The sequence below is a fragment of the Hakea prostrata genome, chromosome 6 (genome assembly GCF_041222555.1).
Source record: "Hakea prostrata isolate BN-2017 chromosome 6, UWA_Hpros_2, whole genome shotgun sequence".
In the NCBI taxonomy this organism is placed as follows: Eukaryota; Viridiplantae; Streptophyta; class Magnoliopsida; order Proteales; family Proteaceae; genus Hakea; species Hakea prostrata.
In genome coordinates this window covers 12,445,243-12,469,495 of record NC_142605.1, presented here as the reverse complement: position 1 = coordinate 12,469,495, position 24,253 = coordinate 12,445,243, and the positions used below count along the sequence as shown (strand labels likewise).

The 24,253-nt window shown below is 38.6% G+C and overlaps 1 protein-coding gene across 1 annotated transcript; it reads left to right on the top strand.

Moving 5' to 3' along the window:
• Nucleotides 1-8,726: 8,726 nt before the first annotated feature.
• On the top strand, nt 8,727-23,884 carry LOC149012261 (F-box only protein). The gene is made up of 2 exons (XM_089158830.1): nt 8,727-9,041; nt 23,130-23,884. Exons 1-2 carry the CDS (start codon nt 8,881-8,883, stop codon nt 23,248-23,250), a joined length of 282 nt encoding a protein of 93 aa, XP_089014956.1. The 5' UTR covers nt 8,727-8,880; the 3' UTR covers nt 23,251-23,884.
• The last annotated feature ends 369 nt before the right edge of the window (nt 23,885-24,253 follow it).

Below are 24,253 nucleotides of genomic sequence, written 5' to 3'. Positions count from 1 at the left end.
ATGTTACTCATGGTCCTCATATGGCTGAGGGGCGGACTGGGGCAATGCAGGGGGGAGAAAAGAATGGATCTGGGAAAAAGGAAACGGAATTCACTGTTTCGGGCTTGGGTCCTCAACTGAAAGAGAAAATGGACTTGCTTCTGACAAAAATGGAGCATTTGGAGCGAGTCTCTATTCAGACCTTGAATACTCAATCTGTAACGTTGGTCTCAAAATGTGATTGTCCAAAGTTAGATGGGAAATATGATCCGCTGGAAGGGAAGTCAAAGAAATCAACCGGTGATGCGCAGAGACACAAACTGAGCCACAGGATACCTTTGCTGAAAATGAAGTGGATAAGGCAAGTGAGGAGATGAATATGATGGATCAAGGGTCTCATATGGATATTAGGGTGGATGACCAACCCATTATCACGATCCCAGACACTCGCAAACATCGAAGGACCTCCCCGGATTACATGCAACTACAACCACTGGATCGCTTCAATATGTTCTTTGACTCATTAATGCTTCAATCCATGGAACCCATTAATCTGTTTTGGTCTATCTAGGGCTCGGTTGAGGCATGTTACCTTCTTAATCCTCATCCTGTTATACCAATACAACAGCTAGATCCAACTCAACAAGTTCCTCAGGCTGCGTTTCAGAACATAATGGTGGATCCGGTAGCTGGCACCCCTCAGGTTTTCCTATATCACAAATACTCTGAATTTTTCGATTTATGTATTGTTCTGTTTATTTCAATACTTGCTATCATCATGAGTTGGTTGCATAAACTTCATCCTGTTTCTAGAAATAGGTTCTTTGCTTAAATTAAGGTCTGTTTAATTAGTTTTATGACTATATGTCTGCTCTAGCCTCTATTCTGTTCTGGTGGAAGCTATTTGAGGTTTCACCCTTTCTATTTGGACTTATCAGATATATATATATATATATATATATATAGATTAAATTTCTGTCATTCTGGTCTGTGTGTCTCAACTGGGGAGAGAGGTGGTGGAAACAACTCTGTGAGCTGAAGCATTTCCTTTTGAACCTTATATCTCCTTGGTTGCATTATGAAAATCCTAGCTTGGAATGTGAGGGGCATCAATGGAAATTTCACTCAACAATGCTTAGGGAAACTGATAAAGAAACATACTCCAACAATAATTTTTTGTGTGAAACTAAGTGCAAGGATCATCAGAGGCTAGTTCTGGAAAAAAAAATAGGCTCTTTAATGGATATGATATTGTTAAGCATATTGCCAGTAGGGGGACTAAAGGCTTGAAGGGTGGATTGATTGTGTTAGCCACTTCTGGAATTCAGACACAATTAATTTATTCTGATTCTTCTTCGATCATTATCCGATTTCAGCTGGGTACCTACTTTGTGGTGGTTGGATTCGTCTATGCTCCCCCCACAATGTAAGGACCGAAAGCTATTTTGGACTGTGTTAGGATCCGTTTTACAAACTCTCCAAGACCCTTTCATTCTAATGGGTGACTTTAATGAGCTTCTCAAAAAGAATGAGAAGATGGGGGGTACTTTCAAATCTTCGGGTGCTCAATCTAATTTTAGGAAAATTTTTGATGGATGAACAATTGATGGAATTGGTACCTCCTGGGTGTCCCTTCATGTGGACTAATAGACAAGCTCCACCTAAGCTTGTTAGGGAGAAATTAGATAGAGTCTTCTGTTCTCCATCTTGGGTCGGTACTTTTCCCAATCCTAGAATAAATAAGTTACCAACGACAAGGTCTAATCACAATCCCTTAATTCTGGAACCAATTCGTAAATTAGGTTTTGCAAAGAAACTCTTTCATTTTCAGAATGCCTGGTTTTCTCATCCTAATTTTCCGCTCTGTTTGCCGGTCTGCTTGGGAAGAAAACATTGGTTTTTCTTTTCTGGGAAGACTAGCAAATCTCTCCCGATTTTTGCAAAATTGGAACTCATCTGTCTTTGGTAGAGTGGATAATTTGTTTCATAAAATATCTTTGGAAATTGAGGTGTTGGAGAATGAGAGGATTCAGGATTGGAGTTTGATCCAACAAAAAAAACAGCACTTGGATTGGGCTTTGAATGGTGAAGAGATGTTTTGGTTTCGGAAATCTAGAGGTAAGTATATCTCGGATGGTGATCGTAACATGCGATTTTACCATTTATCAACCAAAATAAATCTCCATCAAAGGAAAATTGAGACAATTTGGGATAATGGAATTTGTTATTCTAATCCAAGGGATGTTGCGGGGGTTTTCGCGGAATATATGAAGAATATATATATCAAAGCATGAACCCCCCTGGACCCGAGTTTGTCAAATGTCTCTTTCCATCTATTCAGGAGGATGTAAGGGGGATGGCAATGATTCCGGAGCTTCAAGAGGTAAGATATGTTGTATTCTCTCTCGGCCCTTTTAAGGCCCCAGGAGTCGATGGGTTCAATGCGTTTTTCTTCCATAAATTCTAGGATTTAATAAAGGGTGAAGTCTGTGATTTTGTCAAATCCTTTTTTTTAAATGAAGTATTACCTCCGGGCGTAAATCATACTTTGTTATGCTTCATTCCTAAGAAGGTTGATCCGAGGGAAGTATCAGACTTTCGACCTATTAATCTATGTAATGTGTCCTACAAAATCATAGCTAAAATTTTAGCCAAAAGATTGAAACCGCTTCTCCCCAGTTTTATCTCATCAAATCAAGGGGCCTTTGTAGCAAACCGACAAATCACGGATAAAGTTTTCATTGCTCATGAGATTTTTCACTTTACGAAAAATTATAGATCAAAGAAGGGTTTTCTTGCTCTAAAGCTTGACATGTCCAAAGCCTATGATAGAGCGGATAGAAACATTATTCTAAATCTCTTTCAATTCCTTGGGTTTGATGAAAAATGGTGTTCCCTGGTTAAAGCACTCATCTCTTCACCATCTTTCTCAATTAAAATGAATGGATCTCCATATCATTTATTTGAAGGAGATAGAGGATTGAGACAAGGATGTCCTTTAAGTCCTTACCTGTTTCTTTTGATTATGGAAGTTTTATCTCGTTTGCTTAATGAGTACAGGAATCTCAACCTTCTGAGTGGTATAAAACAGGGACGCGGGGCACTGGAAATTTCACATCTCTTCTTCGCAGACGATACCTTTCTTTCTGTAAAGCGGACACAGAAGAAGTTCTAGCGTTAAAAGCAATACTGGAACTTTTCTTTGACTTGACAGGTCAAGAAATTAATTTCAACAAAAGTGGAGTTTTCTTTAGTCGGAGTGTATCTATTACAGATAGACACAGATTACTGGACATTTTGCAAGTTCCAAAAATCAAGAAGGAAGCTACATACTTGGGAACAACGCTGCTTGTCGGAAGAGGCAAATCAAGGTTACTTCAACCTGTGTTGGCTCGGATGGCAACCAAAATGGCGGGATGGAAAGCAAATAATCTAACATTTGCGGGGAGAGGGGTTCTCATGCAATCCGCAATCCAATCAATGGCTCTGTATCAAATGCAATTTATAAGATACCCGAAGTCCATGTGTGCAAAAATAGATGCCATCTGTAGAAAATTCTGGAATGGGAAACTTGGGGAGCAGAGGCAGCTAAACTTGATTTCTTGGGATAAGTGTTGTCAACCGAAACATGAAGGGGGTCTGGAATTCAAGAAATTGGAAGATTACAACTCAGCTTTATTACTTAAACAAGGATGGCAACCTCTGACGCAACCACAAGCTTTATGGGTCAGAGTCTTGAAGGCTCTGTACGTCAAAAATTCGTCCATTTTTTACCCAAAAGTTGGAGAAAAAAAAAGGGGGTCATGGACATGGAATAGTATCTCAAGCATACTTCCACAACTCAAAAAACTTGTGTGCAGAGTAGGCAACGGAAAACAGACTTCTTCTTGGTTTGATCCATGGTTACCACTCCAACAGGCAACAGTTTCAATTCCACAAAATCTAACAATGAGGCAATGGCATATTACGGTGGAAGAAGCATACAATGATCCACAAATCTTGGAAAGGGAAGTGTCTTTGATCTTTACTAACCCCATCCCCAATATACATCAACACGTTGTTTTGTATGAGCGGGATGATATTTGGATATCCATATTATCCCAAAATGGAAAATTTATAGTCAAATCCGCAATTCGAGTAATTGGGAATGCCAGATCAACACCTATGACTCGACTGGACGAGGCATGGTGGAAGTTTATGTGGAAAATACCGATCCACCCTAAATTTCTGGCATTTTTCTGGCGGGTATTACATGATGGACTACCCGTTAGAGCTAAGATAGCTCACTGGAACAACATCAAACCTGAGTGTCCTTTGTGTGGACAAAAAATTGAAACTAGCTGGCATATTTTAATTTCATGTGATTGGTCAAAGAGAATCCATGCAGCAGGGCCATTAGGTTTGAGAACGGAATATTGGAGTGATACTTCGATATTGAGTATGTGTCAAAATACTCAGCGTCAATTTGATGGGGCAACAGCAAAGTGGTTTTTCTCTAATTTCATAATCACTTGTTATTTTATATGGCAAGCTAGGAACTCAATGATATTCTCACATAAAATGCTTGACCCAATCATAATCATGTCTAGTATTAATATGTGGGTTAGATCTTCACAAAAAAAAAAACAACAAGTTGTGATGAAATACACGACCTTTTAATTCAACTAATAATACGTTAGAATCAACATGGGTGGCAGAAAACATATGTAATCATATGCCATGTTTGCCTAATGTAGTTTTAATGTGTGCAGGGGTTCTAAACAAATGGATGAACGTCGTGGGATGGAGCATGGGGGTAGCAGTCGATGGATATATAATTTCTATCAATTTTGGCAAGATTAACACTAATGATACACTTGAAGGAATACTTGTGGGACTGCTTAATGGAATCAAAGTCGCGCAGGATCTTGAAATTCAAGTAAAACTGGTATGGAGTAACCAGGGGATATTAGCACAAATCCTACCTAAACCAACCACAACATTTTGGCCTTTTGTCGTAATAGATAAGTTATTACATCTAGCTAACATAACACTAGCAATCAGGTTTGATGTATTCCCATCCCCCTGAGCTTCAACAATGCTTCACCAAAATCGCATTTATGGCGACATATGTAGGCTATGAAGATATTAACCTTAGGGCTGCAACTGGGCCCGGCTGGGCCGGGCTTTTGCAATCCCAAGCCCAGCCCTATATGGTATAATTTGAGCCCATTCCCGCCCTGGCCCTAGTTTAGGGCCAATGATTATTGTCCCTGGCCCTAAGCCCTACAGGGCCAAGCCAAGCCCATTCCCGCCCTAATTGGGCCAGGTCGGGATGGGTTGGCCCTAATTGGCCCTGTCCCTGGCCCTAATTGGCCCTGTCCCTGGCCCTGATTGGCCCAGGCCCTAATTGGCATTGTCCCTAGCTTTAACTGGCCAAATTTTTGGTCGTAAGTATCAAATGTAAGATGGGTAGTAATTAAAATACATATTAAAGTAATTAAATACTTAAATTCCAAACTTAGTTCTAAAAAATAAAATAGTAAAGATGTCAACAAATAATCTAAAACTTATATTCAATATATATTTAACTATTTATACCCATTTAGAATTTAGAGAAATAGAGAAATCCAAATTTCTAGGGTTTTTTAATTTGCTATTGGATGAAAATTATGGTTATTATATGTAAGCTCGAAGGGAAAAAGAAAAAGATTTATCTCATTTCTCAATTAATTTCTAGCTTCTAAGACAATGGTAAAACTTAATTCCAAATTTCCAACTTGTCTTTCCCCCAAGTCTCTCTCTCTCTCTCTCTCTCTCTCTCTCTCTCTCTCTCTCTCTCTCTCTCTCTCTCTCTCTCTCTCTCTCTCTCTCTCTCTCTCTCTCTCTCTCTCTTTTAATCTGTTTTTTCCTTTGGTTTTTCTCCGGCAGCAAAGAGTTAAAATTATTCATGAAATAGAATAAGTAGAGAGAAGAATTGTAATTAAATTTAGGCATATTGAAAGTCAAGTCAATTATAGAGAATGTCACACAAACTCTTTTTGTAAACTTAGAAACGTCAGAGATTCAGAATTCAAAAGGAATATGATAAATGAAAATTTTATCTTCAAAGTCAAGAACTTAAGCCGTAGGTAGGTATGTTTTCATTCACAACTGTTCAATAAATTGATATCTTTATTCAATACAAAAAAAATCATATTCAAAACCTTGTTAACAAGTAAATCAATGATAATTTAATATTCAACAAAAAGAAAGTATTTTTTTCATAGTTAAAGAAAATGATGTTTTAGTTACAAACATAGCTATATGTTTTTCATAAACTTTTTTGAAATATCACAGGAGATTTGTTAGATATTCATGATGAGAAGTTGGGGTATAGATTTGTTAAATATTAATTCTTTATGTAATAGTTTTTATTATTTATAATATATTATCTCGCCTTAGTCGAAAAACAAAATCAATATTTTATTAAACTAAAAATGACTTTGTTAGAAAAATAAATATTACCTTAAAAATAATATAAAAAGTGAATTTATAGTCTAATATGATTAAGGTGACTAAATGTCAAAATCAAGATTCATATCAATGTTAGTATGAAGATCAAGGTAAAAATCTAGTACTGTAGTACATGATCATCGTCAAATTAATATTAAGAGGGTAATTTTCATCTGGACCCCTTGAGGTTTGGCCCATATCATTTTTAGTCCAAATAAATAAACACTTTGCATCTGCCTCCCCTAAGGTATCATATAAGATAAATTAAGGACAAATTGTGAATTTTATGACCAAAATACCCTTACATCTATTCTACGATAAAATTTACATCATGTCTTTACAATTTAAATCTAACTACTCCATTAAACAAAGCACATGGCAGGAGTAAACACTAAGTCAAACTTCCCCGCTCATCTTTCTTTTCTACTTCAAAGTCTCCGGTAGACCTTATGGGGAGGAAACCGCCGTCCAAGCAACCGGACCCCTTTTAGCGATAGTGGGTATTCTCGTATTTCCCTTTATTTGGAGGATTCCTGAAGCTCTCATCAATGCAGATCTAGCCACACCACCTTCCCTGACAACGACGGATTTGTCATATGGGTAGAACGGGCTTTTGGCCCCTTTTGGGGTAATTTTATGGGATACTGGAAATTTCTCAGTGGTGTCATCAACAACACTGCTTACCCAGTCTTCTGTGTTGATTATCTCAAACGCATCTTCCCAAATCTTGGTTCTGGTTACCCTCACGTTGATGCTACCTATGCAACCACTCTCTCCTTGACATTCCTGAACTACATCGGCCTGACCATCGTTGGTTACACCACCGTTGCTCTGGCTGTCGCATCTATGCTCCCCTACTATATAATGGGTTTCACTTGGGTTCCGCTTCCATATCCAAACTCCATCCCCGTTGATGGCTCAGCCTGGGTGAGCATGGATTGAACAAAGATTGGCATCTCTACTTGAATACCCTCTTCTGGAACTTTAATTACTGGGACAACGCCAGTACTTTAGCAGGTGAAGTGGGTTTTGAGAGTGGGTTTTAAACAAGAAATTCCTTGCTTTTGAATACTGTTTGATTGAAAGATGCTCTGTTTCCTCTTGGACATTCCACACTTGCCCATCTCTTCTGCTTTTGATGCTTGCCATCGATGGAGTATGGAATATCTGGAACTTGGATTTTTCAAAGTTTTGGATCACGGTGATGGGTTTTGAGAGTGGGTTTTAAACAAGAATTTAGAAGCATTTATTTTTTATAGGATGAAATTAGGGATATCATAACTGGAATTGCAGAGAACAGAGAAACATGCTTTGTTAAAAGGTTTCTACCAAAAAGATTTATTTTCGTTAACCAGAGAAATTTATTTTTAGTCTTTACTCAAGTAAATATCCCACTCTTTTGATTTTTATCATTAGATTTAATTGTGAAGATATGATGCAAATCTTACCGTAGAATAGATGTGAGGGTACTTAGGTCATAAAAATCACGATTTGTCCTTAATTGATCTTATTGGATACCTCAGGGGAGGTAGATGCAAAGTGTCCATTTATTTGGACTAAAAATGACATGGACCAAACTCCGGGGGTCCAGATGAAAATTACCCATATTAAGATTAGGCCAAAATTAGGGTCAGGATTAGCGCCAAAATCAAATAGATGCTTATTACATTGGTAATGAGGTTATAATTTATTTTTATTACTTTTCTACAAAACATGATCATGTTTCTAAAATTTGACACGTGTCAAGTATCCACCTATATGTATTACAATTAATTCCTCTCCATGTGGGTGGAGGGTCCAGAGTCTTTAGACTCAAATCAGAGCCAGGATCAGGGTCAGGATCAGGGTCAGGATCAGGGCTAATATCAGGGCCAAGATCAGGGACAGAATCAGAGCCAAGATCAGGGCTAAAATCAGGACCAATATCACGACCAAGATCAGGGCTAAAATCAGGGCCTGGGTCAGGGCCAAAAATCAGGGACGGGCCGAGATGGGCTGGGCGGGCCAGAGAGTAATCCTAGGCCCGCTCTTGGCCCTAGTTCAGTGCCAGAATATTTTGGCCTTAACCCGCCCTTAGGGCCAAAATATTTAGCCCAAGCCCTATTCTGTCTCAGGGCGGGCTTAGGATGAGATAGAATAGGGCGGGTCAAGGCCGCCAAGGCCAAACTTGCACCCCTAATTAACCTACAATCCTATTTATGTAACTGCTTTTAAATAATATATAACCTTTTTCTTCGTATAAAAAAAAAAAGAAGACAATTTTTCTTCCCTTATTTTTCTGGGAAAAGCGTGGTGAAGGCAAAAATAGAGAATTTGCTGTCGGTAATTGCTAAAACTAAAAGGGTACCCAAAGATTTTATTGTGGATCAGTAGTTTGAAGGTTGCGATCTCGATTCTCGAAGTCTCGCCTTGAGAGAAGACGACTCTATGGAAAACGGCGAGAAACGACCGGGAGGAGAACAGAAGAAGATAGTGGAGAGGGTATGCAAGCGATGCCAGCAAACGTATGAACCTTCCTCCAACAATTATCTTTCTTGCAGGTTTCATCCTTCATTCTTTGTTTGTCGAAGGCATGACGATCAGAAAAGGTACCGGCGATATCTAATTCTAAACATTTTATGGATGTAAATTTCGATGGGTCGAATGCTAGCTTAACTTTTTAATGATTATGATTTTGCGGTTTCCGTCTCTCGAATGTTCCTCTATGACTTACTTTTGGTAGCAGTGGCCTTGAAACCAGGGTCTGTGTTGTTCATTATATGCTTAATGTTGTTGGTTTATAGATCTTTTTCTTTTAGCATACGTTGTGAAAATCATGTAGGTCTAGTTGGGTTATGCTGGTGACCCCAGATTGTGTAGAAAATTTCTTCATGTGTGTAGTATAATTCTTTTAGTCAATGGAAGTATAGGGACTAGGGTGTTTTTATCAGCATCAGTTCAAATTTTATTCCAGATACGGGATTTTACAAATGCGACAATGTTTTTGGACATGTTCTCAACCTCTTCATCTCTTTACTTGTTATGTACTTGCATTGGCTGATTCCTGTTTGGATATTCAACTCGTTAAATTCCAAGTGAACAAAGTCTATAGAAGTAGTTGGAAATATTATTTTTTATTGAACTATCAATGGATAAGTGGGTTTTGTTTTATTTCTTCTCTTTTATTTGAATATGCAGTGACTGAATCTTATTGGACCTTAAAGTCAAATTCCTAGTTGAGTGGGCGAAGTTCCTTACTTGCTGGTTTGATTAAGCTTGGGTTTTATGTTACACGCTCTGATCCCTCTCTCACCTAAACAAAAGTTAAACTGGTATTCTTTTTTCCTCCCCCAAATTGGGTTTTTTATTTTTTACTATTTTATATTTATTTCTTCCCCCACCCTTTTGAGAATAAATCTGGGGTTTGGTTCCACGCATGTTGGCCCTATGGGCCTAAATTTGGGTAATTTGGTTACAAATGGGATAGTTGTTTTATTTTCCTTACTTGGCTATTTTTGTTCTTTAAAGTTGAACAAGTTTTGCCAATTTGAACTAGTGGTTGAAACAACACTTAAGCATAAAAACTCACTCACACATTGTAGTTGCACAGCCTCAAAACAGCACTTAAGTAATTCAGAACGAGTTATAAACACGATCACAATCAAACTGATTTCCCATACCACGACTAGATGATATGCAAGACATGCTGTCTGGTTCTTCCATCTTTTCAAAAATAGACCTGAAGAATTGATTTCATCAAATCCACATACGACCTGACAATGGATGAGAGACAGCTTTTAAAACTAGAGATGGGTTGTCTGAATGGAAGGTAAAGCCTTTTGGACTCGCTTATGCACCTACCATCTTTATGAGGGTGATGACTCAAAGTCCTCTGGCTGTAATTGTGAAGTTTCTTATTGTGCCCTTTGATGCCATACTCATTTTGCAGCCAGTAAGAACACTTTGATCATTTGAGGTGTGTGACGAGCATGGTTGTCAAGGCGTCAAGGCGACCAAAGTGATTGGGGCTTCGTCTAGGCGATTAGACAACAAAGCAGCGCTTAGGCGGCAATAAGGTGACCAAAGCGTTTGGGTCAAATTTTTTCAATATAACTACTTTTAAACTACTTTTGAATACAACTACTTTCTATAATAAGCTAACAAACATTCAATAGTCACATTCATTAAAAAAAAGAAAAAAGGATTCAAGAATCACAATTATGAAAGATTATCCAAAAAAATAATACAAACATAAGTTCATCTCATCAAGCATCAGAATAATGTACTATATCAATGTGAAAATAAAAATAGTAATTTTAAATTTTTACTTACCTTTATGATAGTGTGATGCCAAATAAGTGCCTTGTTCATAGACCCTACGAGCATTCAACAAATGACCTAACTCCTTATTTGACCCTATCAATCTATATTCAACACTAAAGTTAATATAATCCAAAAGTAATAAGTAAGCAAAATAAACTAAACTAAAATGTCAAAAGTTAGTAACTAGTAACCCTTAGGCTTAAAACTTAAAAGTCTTAAACAACCAAATACTTAGTAAAGGAAGAAAAGTCAAAAACACAAGTCCACACTAACTTCCAAGTTCCAAAAGCAAATGCTAATTGTTCAGTTCACAAATCACAACTTCAATAAGAAACTTCAATTCCAATCCCGCAAAGCCAAATCATCATCTTCTTCCACCTCTTGCTGTGTTGCAGAATTCTTTGGTTGCATGCCATAGTCATCTTTAACATAAATATCATCATGCACATTTGACATTACTTTGATCTTGTTCTTCATCGTTTGAAGACTGCTCATCCCTAACCATGTAAGGTTAGCTGCTGGTTGTGCAACTGCAGCCACTCCACTAGCTGACCCTTCTTGTCTCCTTAGTTTGTTATGCCCTTGGAATGGAGAACTTGCTCCACTTGCCATTGATACCGTTCTCCAAGTGAGGTCATCCTCAAGATGAACTAATTCATCATCAGACTGACTAGTCATCCACTCACTAGTCCAATCTAACTCCTCAAGAACCAATTGATTATAATTTCTACCTTGTTCCCTCCTTTCTTGGTACCTTCTTTGGAGACTCTAGTTAAATTGAATGTAAACAAGATCATTTAAATGTTGATGCTCTAAATGGTTCCTCTTCTTGGTGTGAATTAGAAAAATAATGAACAAATAATAACATAAGTATTTTTAAGTCTATTCTTTTCATAAAATTATATAAAACAAAAAATAAAAAATATTAGTTTTGAAGTACTCACAAAGTCAAATGTACTTCAATTGCACTCATAACCAGAAGATGAACAACAAAGCCCAAGTAAACGCACTGCAATGCTTGTAAGTTCAAAAGTAGAGGTTCCATGTAATTGCCACCAATCCACTATAATTATTTAAGGAAGGAAAAAAAAATTACAAAGGTTATAAAAAATCAACAACTAAACTTATAAATTAAAACGTGAGAAATTAAAAAACACAAGTACTTACTAGGAGACACTTTTCCCCTTTGTCTGATAGCCATCTCATGCCCAAAATTCAATTTAGGTGAATCATAGGCAAACGTCTGCTCAATGATCTCATCTTGCAAGGTTGCATCAGACACCAATTTGACAAGAACGTCTTTGAAGGCATCATTTGCTCTGTCTTTCAAAGGGGGATAGAGACTGAGACCTGTACTTGAACTAGATTCTACATCCAATGCACAAATCTTAAAGAACTTGCCTGGATTTAGGAAAAATGAGTCAAGTATATAGGCCGCTCCATTTGACCTGTCCAAGGCCTCTCAATGATCTTGATGATCTTCTTCCATTTTCTTTCTACCCCCTCCCCCTTAAAATTTGTTATGATGCTCTTCTTTGCCTCTTCCATTGCTGAATATACCTCAGGCATTGCAGGCCTCTCATCACCATCTACTATCCTTAACACTTGAAGAAGAGGTAATGATGCCCTCAAGCAATCTTGCAGGTCATTCCAAAACTGTACAACAAGGATGATTTTGACAACTTGCTTCCTTACTTCTATTTGTGAGGACTTAGAAGAATCCCACTCGTCACAGAGAGAATAGTCGCCTCAAAGCTTCCTTATCCTTCAATAGGCTCTGCAGCTTCAAAAAAGAAGATGCAAATCTGGTGGCAGGGGGCCTCACTAAATCTGCTCCTCCTGTCTTTAGCTTCATAGCTTCAAGTACACGAGCATGCCTATAAATGAAGCTTGTAATTTTTCTTGCCTTTACAATGATGGACTTGTATGACTTTATATTCCCCGTCTCCTCCATCATAAGATCTATGCAATGAGCTGCACATGGAGTCTAGAACAATTTCTTTCTCTTCTCCATCAACAATCTACAAGCAGTAGCATAGTTGGCAGCATTATCTGTTACCACTTGGATGGCATTCTGCTCCCCAATTTCTTCCACCTTACTATCAAGTAGTTGAAATAAGAAATTAGCATCATGTCTTTCAATAGATGCATCAACAGACCCAAAGAAAAAAAGTCCCTTCTGGACAGTTGACAAGAAAATTTATCAAATGTCTTCCTTTCTTATCTGTCTCAAATGTTAGAGTGCAGCTATGCATCCTCTAATAAGTCTGATATTGCTTCTTCAAATCATCAATTTTTTCCTTCTGGAACTTCAGTAGGGGAACTCCCTATATCATGATAGGGGCTTCAAACCTGGCCCATATTGCCCAATTGCCTCAACCATCACCTTGTAACTCCGTGCCTTGAATGCATTGAAGGGAATACCACATTCATAAGCCTAGGTAGCAATCTAAGCTCGGACTTTATTTCTTTCATCCTCAGATCTAATGTGGTTCTCCATGGTTGTTTGATAATGACCTTTTAAGTGCCTTTGTGCAACTACATCCTCTGGAGCCTGCCTTGCATAAGCATCCATAGGATCCCTTACTTGAGTTAATTTTTTCAAAATGACAAAGTTTTTTTTTTTGAAGTTGTCACTGAGCTTGGAAATTCAGCTGAGCCCCCCCCCCTCCCAAGATTAGACTCCACAGGTGTAGCTGTACCCCCTCTTCAAGCTTTTCTTCTTCTTCATCCCCATTTTCACTATCAGCTGAGTCATCTAAACTTATAATTCTTCCCCTCTTATTGTTTTGTAGTGCTGCTCTCATCTCCTCTACAATTGCTGCAGTGGTTTTAGTGCATTTGCCTATATCGCAATAACCACCTACTAAGTGTTACTTCAATCTCTTAATTCCAGCCTTGCTATCCTTCCCACAAAGAGTACACCTCATGGTATTCTTGTCTTCCAAATAAGGCCAATAGGCATATTTCCATCCAGGATCCTTTGATTTGCCCCTTCTATTAGGATCCTTTAGCATATCATATGCCGCAGTACTACTACCCATACCGCCACCAAACTCACCTCCAACAGTATTTGCTGGTATAGTGTTATTGGTAGCCATATTAGCCTACAACAATTCAAAAATAGCCTAAGTATGATGCAGCGATTAAGTGACATCATAAAGCAAATTAGAAAAGAGGAAAAAATCAATGAACTGAAACAATTAACAGAATTAAGCAAATATTCTGATTGTTAAAGTAACTCATTATTCATTATAGGCTTCTAACACTTTAGACATATACTGATTTACTAATTAGTAATTTGTTATGAAGTAGTAAGTAAGCCTGCATGTGTAAAATAAATTTTAATGAGAAGTAACAGGTTGCTGAAATTCATACTGTAAACAGAGGAATGTATGTGTGATTGTGTTCAAGCTTTTAACTAAGAGATCTAACAACGTTATAGGCCCTCCAATGTCCAATTTGTAAAAGGAAAAAAGAAATAAAGAGAGAGAGAAGACATGAGCCATTAGTGAAGGCAAGTTCGCAGTTTATAGCATAAGAAAGGGGAAAAAAGGTTAGCAGCAGGAAAGGATCGGCATGGGGTGGGGGGAAATCTAGTTTGTATGCGCAAGAGATTATTTTTATTTTTATTTTCTCTGAAGGAGCAAAAAAGGCAGAGAAAAGAGTGTGAGAAGACAAGGCCAGAGAAGAGTTTGTAACAAGGCTTTTAAAATAAAATAAAATAAAATAAAAGAAAAGGCAAAAGAGGCAGAGAAAAGAGTTGTTAGATACCTCTTTCCTTCGCTTGAGTTTGAGAAGAATTCCCTTAGTTAGAATCCACTAAGGATTTCAGATCTACTTTTATTTTATCATTTGATTGATATTTCCTTGAAGAGTTAAGATAGAGTCCTTGTTGGAGTAAGAGTCCATATCTAAGTAAGAATCCCTAGTTGGATTTCAATTTTCAATTAGGATTTCTTTTGGAAGTTGTTTGCTAATTTTTGCGAGTTACTTTTTATTAGGAGTCTAGTTTTATTTAATTTATGAGTTGTAATGGGAATCCGAATTCAAAGTGGACTCCCTAAGTTGAGTACAAGTATGTTTCCTTATTAGAGTCCTAGTTTAATTTTCCTTCAATGTAAGGCTATAAAGAGAGCTGCCCCTCATATGTAAAAACCACTTTTGATGAATAAAAATTTGAGTTGAAGGAAGACTTGCAACAAGTCATGGGTTTCCCAAGGTGGGAGGCCTGCAGCTGTATTGTGCTACTGTTTTCTGCAATTTCAGAAGTTCTTCATCTTCTCCAAAGCCTGCAGCACTTCTGCCTGGTGATCTTCTTCAGTTATTTTCAAGTACAACCTTCGTACAAGTAAGTACAGACATTCCTTAGCCCTTACCCAAATTTCCGTGCCCTTAACCACCCTTTTGAACCCCTAAAACCACAAACCTAATGCTCCTATTACCCTTTGTCTAATTTTCTAGAATTTTTTCGCAATTTTCGGACTTTTTTTAGACCTAGAATTCGAGGTCAGATCTACAGCAATCTAACCTTTAGATTCATTCCAAACTTTAGGAATATCATTCCTCTGACTCTAGTGATCTTCCCTCCCAATGTCAGCTCAATCAGACCAACCCAAACCCTAGTCTAACCCTAATCCTAGTTTCACTCAATGATGTAAGCACAAAATCTCCCCCTTGCGAAACCTTAATTTGGGCCCCATGGCCTAACCAAGATGGCACAATTATGGGCTGGCCGAACACCTGGGGGGCAATTTGATCATTTCCCCCTTTTATCTAGTTGATTATTTTACTCCCGGTAATTTTGTTTTATTTTTCTGAGTCCAAATCTGTTTTAATTCCCTGTTTGAGTCAGTCAAGTGAGTTCTAGTGTCATTGAGAATCTATTTTAAAATAAAGATTCCTTGTGGATAATTAGGTATCTTAGTACAAGTTCAATTCCGTAGTTGTATGGTTATTATTTAACTAAGTGAAAGGGAGATTCTAGTCTGTAAAGGAAACCATAGTTGAGTCTATTTCTATTTCCTAGTTAGAGTCTAATCCTCTCTTTCTCTAGGTATGCCTATAAATATGTCATGGAAACCCTTTTGGTTGGGGGGGGGGGAATCTGGGATTTTCAGATTTTCCTGAACTAGAAACAGGGGATTGGGGAAGAGGGGAGGGATTTCAGGGTTCATGGGAGGCCTGGTAGGGGGAATATCAACTCCAGCAGAGTCTTGGGATCTAGGGGTAGATACTGCTAGAGGGGGTTCAAAGGTCTGTGTAGGGGTTTTTTGGGTTGCACAGAAACTGGGGAAGGGAGGGGAGGGCCGCGAGAGGTAGGAGAAGGGCTGGAATACTTGGGATGAATTGGGCTGTTTCTGGAGTTTGGTTGCTTGCAATTCTTGCCATACTTGACACTTGAAGGCTGAATAGGAAGCTGGAATTGCAGAGAAGATCTGAAAACCATCACTTTTGACAACTGTAGGGTCCATCTCAAAGAAACCTGCTAAACCTTCTTGGCTATAATTCTCAAGAATCTTTATTCATCAAAAACCCCATGAGTTCTGTAGTAGGGTTGAGCTTTTATAGCCCTTGCAACCATGGTTGTCAAAGCGTCTGCCTAGGCGGCAAAGCGGTTTTTCAACCGCTTTATTTTGAACCGCTTAATTGACACCCAATCTGCAAATGAACTCCAAGGCTCAAAGTGACATAGAATGTGAAGCATAAGCCATACTCAACATCAATAATCAATGAATCAATGAATCAATAAATGTCTAGGCAGATGCTTTGACAACCATGGTTTGATGAGATGAATTTATGTTTGTGTTTTTTTTTTGAATAATTTTTCATAATTATGATTCTTGAATTCTTGTTTTTTTGAGATGAATGTGACTATTGAATATTTGTTTAGTTTATTATAGAAAGTAGTTGTATTGAAAAAAATTTGACCCAACCACTTTGGTCACCTTATTGCCGCCTAATTGCCTAGGCGGAGCCCTAATCGTTTTGGTCGCTTTGCCGCCTTGACAACCATGCTTACAACATGAAATATAATCAAGTTCTCTTCCTAACCAAACTCAACTTAGGTTCCTTGACTGATTGGGATCCTTATCTACTAACAAGTGACTTTAAAGACTCCAAACAGAACAAATAACTGACTCCTAACCTGAATTAATTACTTAAATAATACTGGAAGATGAAAATTCCCCCAAGAGGGTGGAGGCTAGCCTCTCTTGCAGGTCTTCTTCTTTGTGTTCACATCAATTCTCTCTAGGTTGAAATCATTCATCTCCGATGAATGGGTGATGGCCATGTACCTCTCGTATAGGTCAGGATCAATCCATGTACTTCTCATGTAGGTTAGGATCAATCCTTTTGAAGTCATCTGTGTGGATCCAAGTGCTCTCACTAATGGTCTTGCCCTTCCATTTGACTAGGAAGGCATGATATCCAGGTCCCTTCTGTTTAGTCTTGAGCATATCATCTAATGCTTCTTCAATGGTCTCTTGCCTTGGAGGGATGGATTGGGGAAGTCATAACATGTGCTCTTAATCACATTCATCTGAATGGTCTCCTGTGTAGAGGAATAAGGCAGCAACATTAAAAACATTACTGATGCCCATAAGGGATGGATGATTTAAAACATAGGCATTGGGTCCTACTCAGCTGAGTATTTTGTAGGGTCCCATCTTCTCAGGGTGGAGTTTAGTGTTTGCTCCTGCCTGGTATCTCTCTGTTGAATGTGAATCATCACCATGTCCCTTGGTTTGAATTCTATTGACCTCCGGTGTTGGTCTGCTTGTTTTGTAGATTTTAGTATTGAGAGCTATCTTCCTTTTGATATCTCCATTTACTTCAGTGATGTGCCGTAGAAATTCATCTACCTTTATGATAACCCTGGCTTCTGCTGGTAGAGGTGTTAGGTCTATAGGTCTTCGAGGTTCTAGTGGGGCTTCGAAAGGTATTCTCCTTATGGTAAGATTGAATGAACTATTGTAGGCGAATTTTGCAATATCTAGCACTATGGGCCATGCTTTCTCATAATCTTTGCCCAAACTCCGCAACAAACTCCCTAGGGTCCTATTCACCACCTTTGTTTGGCCATCTATTTGGGAGTGGAAAGCTGTCGAAAACAATAGTTTAGTCTTGGTCATAGGGTCTTCTAGAAATAACTCATAAACTTGCATCCTTATCCGATACAATAGTGTTGGGTAGCCTATGGATCCTTACTATCTCCTTGAAGAATAGCTTGGCTATATGCTTAGCATCATAGGTCCTTTGGCATTAAATAAGGTGTGCCATCTTGGTGAATGGATTGACCACCACTAGTATAGAGTCAAACTTCCCTTGAGCTGTGGATAACCCTAGAACGAAATCCATACTGAGATCTTTCTAGGGCTGGTGGGGAATGGGCAAAGGGGTGTAAAGACCTGTATTATGTACTTCTCCCTTGGCTAGTTAGTACATGCGACACCTACTGATGACTATGGCAACATCACTGCACATATGGGGCCAATAATACTTGTCAGCTACCTAATTATAGGCTTGGAGATCCCAAAGTGTCATCCGAGTCCACTTCCATGTAACTCCCTAATGATGTGCTGCTGTAGAGAACTATCTGGGATGCAAACTTGGGTCCCACAAAACATGAAACTCTCATAAATAGAATAGTGAGGATATTGTCCTCCCTGAGACATTTCTGTATAGATGGCACAAAACTCTTTTTCTCCTGGGTACTCCTAGATGATTTGTTGGATCCTTGAGGCTTCAAGAGTCATCAATGTTATAGATAATATTCTTCTACTGTGGGCATTTGCAACCTTGTTTTCTTTCCTTGCCTTATGCTGTAGAGTAAAAGTGAACCCTTCTAGGTAACCTACCCACTTTGCATGCTTATTGCTAATGGCCTTTTGTGAATGGAGGTGTTTGAGGGCTTCATGGTCTGAGTAAAGCATGAACCTCTCTTCCCACCAAGTAGTGCCTCCAGTGCTTCAAAAGCTGGACCACTGTATACAATTCTAAGTTTATGGAACAAGGAAGTAAAATGAACTTTGAGTTTGCATAAGTTAATATAAATAAAGTGAAACATTCATCACAAGTAAAGAACAACAACGGAATGCATAAGAGACAATAACATTGAAAAGGATAAGCATAACTGAAATTTCATTAATATAATAAGTTTCTTTACATAAGTTTGAGCGTGCTGAACTTATGCTTTACAAAAAAATCATCAGAAAAATGGACATGTAATAAAAGTCAAACTATCTAAGTTAGGAATCACAGTGAGTTGATAAGGTAAGAAACTAGATTTACTCCTGTGGTGGTGGTGGTGCTGGCCTTAGCTGTTGAAGGGTGCCAAGGCACTCTGTCAGCTGCGTACTCATCTCTGTTTGTTGTTGCTCTATGTGCTTGACGCAAGTCAGCAGCTCAGCCAGAAGTGCATTCCTTTCTCGAGCTGGTGTTGATCAAGCTGATATGTGGTGAGTCTGGGTATCCTCCTCCTGTACACCCCGAGTCCCGGATGGACCACCCACCTCAAACTGGGATGGTAGCGGAATATTTCCTTAGTCCTCCTCTGCATCCTCATCCATGGCATTAGCACCCTCTTCCTCAGTATTGTTGCCTCCAGCCACTGTCTCTGCAATCTTTGGACCTCCACCTAGTAGATGCATCTGTGCAACTAGTCGGCGACCGATAGTAGCTCCATAGCCAACAGGAACCGCCTCCTCTCCAGTGAAGTCAACGCTGAAGTTCTCAAAGACTTGAGTCGACGGCCATAACCAAAATGCAGTAACAAATATTGCACCATTAGACCCAAAAGTACAGTTCTTCACTAAAAAATGCATCAATTCATGCAAACATAAGTAGGTAGGTGCAAAATGCAGCAGAATAATCCAAAACACCAACTCAGATTAATCAAAAAGGATTTAGCTTCATTTAACTTCTCACTGTGGAAGGCTATAGGGTGGCCTTGCTGCATCAGAACTCCTCCAATCCCAATGTGGGAGGCATCGGTGGCAACCTCAAATACTTGGTTGAAATCTGGTAGCTTTAGTACAAGGGCTTTAGTCATCTTTCTTTTTGATGGTATTGAAAGCTATGGTGGCTGCTGTAGTCCATCAAATCTTCCCTTGGTGGTCTTTGCACAATGACTACAATCTGTGAGGGGACCCATGATAGTGGTGAAGTCTCTGATAAACCTTCGGTAGAATGAGGCAAGGCCATTGAAACTTTGGACTTTTGTGATGCTTATGGGAGGGCCAATCTGCTATGCATCTAACTTTTTCTGGGTTTGCTTCCACCCCCTTCTCAGATATTATGAATCCAAGGAAGATTACCTTGGGCATCATAAAGGTGCACTTCTTCATGTTTAGGTACAACTGTTCTTTCCAGTGTTCAAAACCACTGTTAGGTGCTTTACATGTTCATCAAAGTTTTGGCTGTACACCAAGATGTCATCAAAATAAACAACTAAAAACTTTCCTAGAAAAGGTTTGAGTACCTGGGTCATGACTCGCATGAACGTACTAGGGGCATTGGTGAACCCAAAAGACATAACCTTCCATTCATATTGTCCTCCTCTGATCTTAAAGGCCGCCTTCCACTCATCCCCTGGCCTGATTCAAATTTGGTGATACCCAGTTTTGAGATCTAACTTGGGGAAAATAGATGCCTCAGTCAACATATCTAACATGTTATCCAATCAAGGAATGGGAAGTCTTGTTGATGGCCCTGCTGTCCGCGCACAAATTTTATGTTCCATCCTTCTCTGGGTCAACAGAGCTGGTACTGCACAAGGGCTTAAACTTTCAGTGATGTGGTCCTTTCGAAGAAGTTATTCTACCTATCTCTGTATCTCTTCGTGCTCTGTTTGACTCATCCTGTAGGCTGGTAGGTTGGGGAGGGAGGCTCCAGGCACTAAATCAGTGGCATGCTGTATGTCTCTCAATGAGGGAAGTCCACTAGGAAGATCTTCCGGCACAACATCTAAATATTCAGTGAGGAGTTCCTGAATCTGAGGTGGAGGTTCTTCTTTCTGAGGAGTGTCTGACTTGGTGACTAGTGCCAGGATTACACTAGGTTCTTCTTCAGTGTCTTCAAGCTTTTTGGTGAAATCACTGTAGGTTGGGGTTGGGAAATAGACTCTCTTGGAACTACACTCTTCTCTACCCTCTTTCTATCTTCCTCTTTGATATTCAAGGGAATGAATACAATGTTTTTTCCTTTATGCTTGAAAGTATAGGTATTAGCTCTAGCCTGCAGAGTTACATTGTTATCAGACAACCAAGACCTACCTAGGACTGTATCATTTATATCCATGGGAATTACATCACATCACACATTATCTGACTAAGAATGTAAACTAAGAGGGGCAAACATCTATGTTGTACCTTTACAACCTCACGGTTAAGAAGCTGCATATGGACGGACTTGGATGCTCTTCAAGTGGTAGGCCAGCCTTCTGTGATGATGCGTCAAAGATAATGTTGGTACTGCAGCCATTATCTATAATGGTTCTGGTTATTATTTTACCAGCCCTCAATGGTGTGTGGAAAAGACTGCTTCTCCTCCAATCTTGATCTTCATTTTGAGATGCGTGGAGCTTGGACAGATAATTCATGGTTGGAGAATAATTGTAGTCTTCTTCTTTAGGATGAATAGAACTCATCCTATCCTCAGCTCTGATACCAATTGATGGAAACCAAGGAGGAGGAGAATTGAGGGCTTTCAGATTTTCCTGAATTAGGGCCAATTTAGGGTTTAGGTTCAAATCTGGACTGTTTGGGACCTTCATGGAACCTTTGGATGGCATGGGGAGTGGGTTTCTCCTCCCTTGTTCTTCTCTAGCTTTCCTTTCTCTTTTCCTTCTCTTTTTCTGAATTTTTATTTTTTGCTCTTGCTGCCAAAAACAGGGGATTGGGGAAGAGGGAGGGATTTTTGTGAAATTTCAATCGAAATTTCCCATTTTGGGAACCTCAAAACAAAAAACTAGGGGACTAAAAAAAAAAATCCCAAGTTTCGATCAAAACTGTTGAAATTTCATCAAAACCTCGAAACCTGGTTGAACCCAACTGGTTCATGAGAAAAAAAAAATTCTCAAATTTTGTGGAAAACATGGGAAATTTCGTGGAAACTTGGGGAATTTCGTGGAAACCTGGGACTTTCTCTTGCAAGTTTCGTTCTCTCCCATGTTTTCAATTTTTTTTGTTTCTTTCATGTTTCCCCAAATACTACGACAAATGCCCCCTCCATTAAGACTTCCCTATCCAAATTGCGTATTCCCTCAAACTGGTTATCTTAGGCATGTTGATAACCAGACTTATAAAGTTACAGTTGTCGATTACCTTGACAACCATAGGCATAAAATGTTATGGGATGTCTATGTTCGTTGGTTGGAGGAGATGATGTTACAGGGCATAGTACTACTTATCTCACAGGATGGATCCACCGAGGCACTCCTCTTGGCACTCCTCTTGGCACTGAGTTGTACTTTCTTTTTATTCTCAATTACTTTGTATTTGATGTTTTGAAGTTTGAAATTATATATTGAATGCCATATACTTAAGTAGTTAAGTTTATAGTGTACTTCTCAGACAACTCTACATTGATGTTATATACATTGAATGACATATATCTACATTGATTTTTTTAGCAAAATATAACCAATGTGTTATTTATACTCTAATTAGCTTAAATGCTGAGTCCCACCCTAAAATACTCCCTAAAACCTTTTGAAACTTAATGTCAAAACTTGCACAAAAAAGTCCTTAGGTTCATCAAAATTTCTCAGTTCCCCACCTAGGTTTCCCATTTTCACTTGATTGAAACTTGAGTTTCACTTGAATTTTTTTCTATGCCCCCAACTTAAGTGGACTACCGGCAAAAAACCCTTAGATTACGATTTTGGACATAATTAATGTATATTTTTAATGAAAGTTTTAGGGTATTCTTGGAAGAAAAAAATGTAGTCATCTATCTTCTAGGAATTCGTGCTTTTAGTGTGATTGTATGATTGTATGATATAAGTGATGACCTTGAGTCTTATTTCATGCAGTTGTGCTTTGAGGTATACTCAGATTGCAAGAGCTTCTTATTCTCTTTGGATTATTACTGAAGTAGGACAGAGAATTTGTGTGTACGGTTGCTTGAAACGAGAATGGGGATAGTGCATGCATGCTTCCAGTCTTTACTCTTTAAACTAATGAAGAGAGAATATTGATAGAATGTCAGAAGGGATTTGTTCTCACACTGGGGAATATTCTTTCTTATTGTTGTTCTAATCCCTTGCATATGCATATTGAACATGGATTATCACTACCATACCTGTTCTAGAATTTTTGGGGTTTTCTTCTGCTGAGTGCTGTTTACTATTTCTTCTGCATTCTCCACAGGTATTATGAACTTGGACCCGATGATCCTCCCTATGCTGCAAAGTTTTATGATTGCTGTGGTGCAGAGGACCCTGATGCATTAGGGTGCACTATGGACTTTCATGTCTCATATGACGATTAATTACTTGCTCTATTTCAATGATCTTTAGTGTATATTAAAAATGTGTGGTTTCTATCTTCCCACTTGTTATGTAGTGTTTTGTACGTTCTAATCGTCCTTAAATTTCACTAATACATGGAGGTGTATATTGTACTAATCAAGATCTGTCTTGCAATTTTTCAGACATAAGTAGTTACCATAAATCAGATGTCATCAGTATCTGCTCCAGCATCTGGCTTTAATCTTGAAGCATCTTTGATCATCCGGACTTTCCGATTCTTTCTGATAGCTGTAAGCCTGTAACATTTGATTCATTCTTACCCAGTCTATGGTGTTGATCTAAATGTTGAAATACCACCTGAGAAAATACAACCAACCTTTTGAATTATATCATCTTTAAAATCTGGGGGATTTTGGATGGTCAACATAAGGTAATTTAGGTAAGTAGTTTTTAGTAACAGGAGTAATATTTCAATCTTGCTATAGAATGTTACCATACATCCCCTTAAGTGACTAAGCAAATCGGTTTGAAATGGGAAAACAATGAGACCAATGGAGAGAAAATTAGTTGAAAATGGGCAATATATAACCAACAATAATGGCTTCTACGGTTCTACCCCCAAAAATATTAATAATAATAAAATAAAATAGAAACCCCAATATTAATGGCATATGACATGCTCATAAAAGTCAGTATTTACATGACATTTTGTGAACATTTCTTGAAAATATATCGTTTTACTGATAAAAGGCTCTTCTCACCCATGTTCTCCAGGTTTTCCTTGAACATTAGGTACTGGCCTCTAAAAAGAGATGATGCTGCATAGAAGATCCTGTTCCCCATCGTGTTTAGACAGAGACCTATCTGTAGTAGTTCAAAAATATAACCTGGGTGAGCTATGCCTCAGAGGATCCACCGGAGTGTTAAATGGGAAGTTCACCTTGTTAAAATACCGAATGGATAGAGAATGACATAACATTGCAAACAAGAATATGACTAAGAGATTTTTTAGTCACCATGAGG

Coding starts and splice junctions, on each gene's coding strand:
- LOC149012261 (XM_089158830.1), top strand. CDS start 8,881: ATGGAAAACGGCGAGAAACGACCGGGAGGAGAACAGAAGAAGATAGTG. Junction 9,042..23,129: donor AGGCATGACGATCAGAAAAG/GTACCGGCGATA, acceptor CATTCTCCACAG/GTATTATGAACTTGGACCCG.